The sequence below is a fragment of the Chrysochloris asiatica genome, unplaced genomic scaffold (assembly GCF_000296735.1).
Source record: "Chrysochloris asiatica unplaced genomic scaffold, ChrAsi1.0 scaffold00132, whole genome shotgun sequence".
NCBI classification, from domain to species: Eukaryota; Metazoa; Chordata; class Mammalia; order Afrosoricida; family Chrysochloridae; genus Chrysochloris; species Chrysochloris asiatica.
The window spans coordinates 4,658,321-4,662,814 of NW_006408650.1; the positions used below are offsets into that span (position 1 = coordinate 4,658,321).

General features: G+C 54.7%; 1 protein-coding gene and 1 pseudogene across 2 annotated transcripts in view; both read right to left on the bottom strand.

Moving 5' to 3' along the window:
- LOC102823616 lies at nt 1-475 on the bottom strand (annotated as a pseudogene).
- Nucleotides 476-1,116: 641 nt separating this feature from the next.
- Nucleotides 1,117-4,494, bottom strand: part of TNRC6C (trinucleotide repeat containing 6C) — a 40,993-nt gene continuing 37,615 nt past the window's right edge. For both annotated transcript variants that reach the window (XM_006869539.1, XM_006869538.1), the window contains 4 exons: nt 2,905-3,099; nt 2,165-2,235; nt 1,895-2,034; nt 1,117-1,477 (listed from right to left, as the gene is read on the bottom strand). In XM_006869539.1, coding sequence (XP_006869601.1) covers nt 1,117-1,477; nt 1,895-2,034; nt 2,165-2,235; nt 2,905-3,099 — 767 coding nt within the window. The remainder of the gene's footprint in view (nt 1,478-1,894; nt 2,035-2,164; nt 2,236-2,904; nt 3,100-4,494) is intronic.

Below are 4,494 nucleotides of genomic sequence, written 5' to 3' on the forward strand. Positions count from 1 at the left end.
CTAAAGGTAGGTATACATATTATTTCTCCAGAGAAATACACTGTAAGTTTCCAACGCAATAACAGAGTCCTTGAGTAAACATTTACACGTGAATTGTCGCCGGCCCTGTCCTGGGACCTCTTTTGAATCTACAGGATTAGCTACAGGACAGGCCGGGACACTCAGTGCAAAGTTAGATGCTAAGAACAATTAAACAGTTGACCAATGTGCCAAACAAACAAAAAAGCATATACTGAATAACAGGGAAAACCCACAGCTATCTCCCTCACACACTTTCATGCACACCCGCACCCGCACACACACGCCCACTCGCCCACCCACACACGCACACCCACGCACGCACGCACACGTAGGCTATGAACCAGAAATGTTTCCTAGAGCCTGTCTGTGTACTGATGCCGACCTGGAAGTGTAGAATTAGACTTAGAAAGTGTTCACATTTCCTGATTGGCCTGCTGGATTCAAGTATTTGCATGTTTGATATGTCTCTCTTTTTTTTTTTTTTTTTTTTTTAAGTTTTAAAAAATATTTTTTGGGATTAAAAAAAATGACATGAAAAAGTAATGATACAAGGGTAATGTGCATAGGCGGATCCGTGGGGCTGGAGAACAGATCACAGGCCACTGCTCCCGGCAGGCTGACTGTCCGTCCATCGGTCCACTGTGGCCGTCCTGCCAGGATCAGCCCGGACCCCCCCCTGATTACTGGGCCGCCTCTGGTAATGTGCATAATCGTCACAGGCTCATTTAAAATAGGCTTTCCCGCCCCCCACCCCCCACGTGATAAAATAACCCTTTCCAGCCCACCATCTGAAAAGTGCCCTTCATGATACAACTATTCTAAGCAGCTTTATACTTAAACAATCAAAATGACGACACGCCACACAAACAAGGGACGACACAAAATCAAAAGCTGGGAAAAGAATCCTGTCGTTAGTGTGACACTGACCGATGCAGCCGGCACTGTCTCGGGGACAGTTTGCAGGAGCTGTGGCAGAGTCCTGGGGACTGAGTGGAGGTACTCGAGGGGCTGCCTGGTGGCTGGGGTCAGCGGGTCCTAGGTGACGCAGGGACTGGGAAGGGCCGTGGGTCCTCTTCTGAGCGCAGACTCTTGGACCTAGATGGACTCCCCGCTGAGGAGGTCTCCGGGAAGCAAGGTGTTGAGCGGGGTGGGGCTGCCGATGACCCTGCCGTCGTCGGTGCTGGGGGGGCCCCACAGGCTGCTTGAGTACTGGGGCACCCCGCCCCATAGCAGGTCGCTGCTCCCCTTACCCCCCAGGCATGGGGCACTCCAGTGGCCAGCATCGCTGCGCACCAGGCCGTGGGCACTGCCCGAGGTGCCCAGCCTTGACTGGCTGCTCCCCGAACTGGACTGCCAGCTGGAGGTGGGGGGCAGTGCTTGGCCCTGCGCCAGGAATCGGTTTACTTCTTCTTCACCTGCAAACTCCGCCAGGATGGTAGTGTTTCCCAGCACACACCTGCAGTGGAGGGAGACAAGGCTGCGTGAGCTGCGGGCCCTTTAGGACCCCTTTAGGACCCGTGTGATCTGTATGCCTGCTGGAGCTGCCCTGAGAAAACAGACCCGGAGTCTCGAGTCCACATGGACTCATGAAAGCCGGTGTGAGTCCGCGTTGCACTGTGCTGTTTAATGCTTGTTGTCTTTTTTTTTTTTTTTTTGAAGCACCACTGTGGGCTTTTGGGGAGCTGTTTGAACCCACCACGGACACTACCTTTGGAACTGGACATGATGAATCCCCTACTCTGGGAGCTGACTCCTGTCTCTCTCGGCACTAATGCTCCCTAGTCAGGCCAGGCCAGAGGAGTTGGCTGGCAGGAAGAGTTGTGTGTGTGTGTGTGCCCCCCCCCCCCAAGGCAGGGGAACAGGAGGGACGCACATGTGCAGGGACTTCTGGGCCTTGGCTGCCTCCTCCTTGGAGCTGTAGCGGACCACGGCGTTGCCTTGTGTCAGGTTCAGGTGGAAAGTGACGAGGGGACCGTGCTGCAGACACAGCGTCCGCAGCGTGGAGCCGTCGATCTGAAGGGGACAGGGAGGGCGTCACTTGCTGCCTGTGACCTCACTCAGTCAGCGGCAGAAGCACATCCCCTCCTCGGGCTGCCCGCCTGGGCAGGTGGTTCGCTTTATTCTGGGGTGGTATCTCGCTCACCTGGGGTGTGAGGTTTCGAAGAACGAGCCAGCTGCTGGTTCTGCCGGAGGTGTCAGTACTCCATGCAGACCCTGTACAACAAGTCGGGGAGAGCTCAGTGCGCAGGCGCCGCAGCCTCTCAGGGATGGCGGCCCCCACCTCGGCCTACGATAGCACCTTCAAGCCCTCGGAAGTGCATGTTTGAAGTTGGACTCAGATCTCACAGTCCCTGCGTCCATGGTCACTCCCCACCCGCCTGAGGACAGGTTCGGGGTCCTGGCCTTCACCTCCATCTGTCTCAGATCAACACGGGAAACTCTTGCTTGTTAGAACTACACACACAAGCTGCTCCTCAAAAGCTAAGACAATGATTTTCCTGCAGCCATGCTGGCGTCAACTTTGAAGCACTAACACACTCCTTTCAGCCCTAACTCGAGCTTAGCCGGGACACCTGGGGGGGCTCACGGGGCTCGCTAGCACAGTAAGCTGTGGCTGTCACTTTCTTCCTGGGAAGGCCCATGTTCAAATGGACTCTTGTGACGAAGCAAATGACGAAGCAAATGTACAGAAACGAGACGTGTGTGTGTGTGTGTGTGTGTGTGTGTGTGTGTGTGGTGGAGGGGGGCAAGCTGGTAGGGCAGACGCAGGGCGCAAGGGCCAGACTGGGCTTCTCGAGAGGAGTCCTGGTCACTGAGGGTAGCTCCAGTCCCCCTGCTGACCCCTCTGGGCAGTGGCAGTGGTACAATGTTAGGCCCGCGTACCTGAGGAGTAGGAGCTGGTCCAGCCGAGGGGGCTGGCTCCCCAGGTGGAGGAGGTCTTGGGGTTGGTTAGGCCTGGAGGGGGCCGGGTGGGTGCAGTAGTGTTTCTGGGCACCTTCCATAGTTCATGAGACAGGGAGGCCTGGCTGTGAGAGGCTGGGCCGGAGGACCACGTGGACTTCATGTCTGACAGTTTACCTGGGAAGGGAGAGAGACAGAGACCAGGCTGTAGAGGGTGCGAGGGAGACCGAGGCACTGAGCAAAGCCCTCGAGCTGAGGACACAGTGAGTGCACTTCATGCCAACCACTACAGATTGCTTCAGTTGTTCCAGCCGTACTCTGCTCGATGTGGCGGATTCTGGCTCCCGGCCCCCTGGGCTGTTACCTTTATAGATTACTAGGGTTTTCCTATGTGGAGCTGCTGAGTGGGCTTGAACCGCTGACTTTCAGTTAGCAGCTGAACAACTAACTGTTGTGCTACTAGGGCTCCTTTGCTAAAAGGACATAAATTTGCCACAAGAAAACAGAACTGCACCGTTCAGCATCTGGAAACCCTATACAGTGCGGCTGCCATGAGTCAGAACTGAATCCACGGCTCTTCCCCCCCAACGTCTGTACGTCTGACAGTGAACACCATCCATCAGGATACAAGCATGCTGTGTCCACGGCCCTTTTCTGGCTACTCCTTTAAGGCTTGTCTCTGCTGCGGTCACTGCCCACCCCTAATCCCTGACCCCCACGGTGCTCCTTTGAGTTACAGAAGTTCTGAGGTTTGAATGAATGTTGTGATCACCCCCACGGGCTGTTTGGGGGCAAACACACAACCAGGGCACGGGCAGGACGTGTCTGCTGTAGAGGGGTCCCGATACCCAGCAGTGACCAGGTCAATATGGGCAACCTCCAGCTCTGGCTACTGGCAGTGACTGTTTACTCACAGTAAACAGGTGGCGTTGTGCTCTGGAGCTGGCCCTGACTCACACGCTCTTGGACCAGGTTTCTGCAGCAGTGACTCTTAACAGGAACAGAAAGTCTCCTCTTTATCCTGTGGAGTGGCTGGTGGATTCAAACTGCTGACCTTGTGATTTACAGTCCAACTCGTAAGCCACTACTCTACCAGGACTGGCCAGAAACTCAAAACATGTCATGAAAAGATGGCTTAATGTTGGGAAGATCGTTGGATTGCACCTTCTCTTTAGCTCAGAGGTGGGGAACGTCCGGCCAGTGAAATCATTTGGTCTGGCCCTGCCAAACCAAGCACAGTTCCAGCCACTGAGTGAGCACCGACTCACAGCGACCCTATGCACAACAGAACAAAGCATTGAGTAGGCCTTCATCAACCTCACAGTTACTGCTACGTGTAAGCCCACTGCTGCTGCCACTGTGTCAGTCCGTCTCGTTGGGGGTCCTTCCTCTTTTCCTCTGACCCTCCACTTTGCCAAACATGATATCCTTCTCCAAGGACTGGTCCCTCCTGACCATATGTCTGAAGTGTAAGAGACGATGTTTGGCCATCCTGGCTTCCAAGCATTCTGGCTGTACTTCTTCCAGCACAGATCTGTTTGTCCTTCTGGCAGCCCATGGTACTTTCAATAT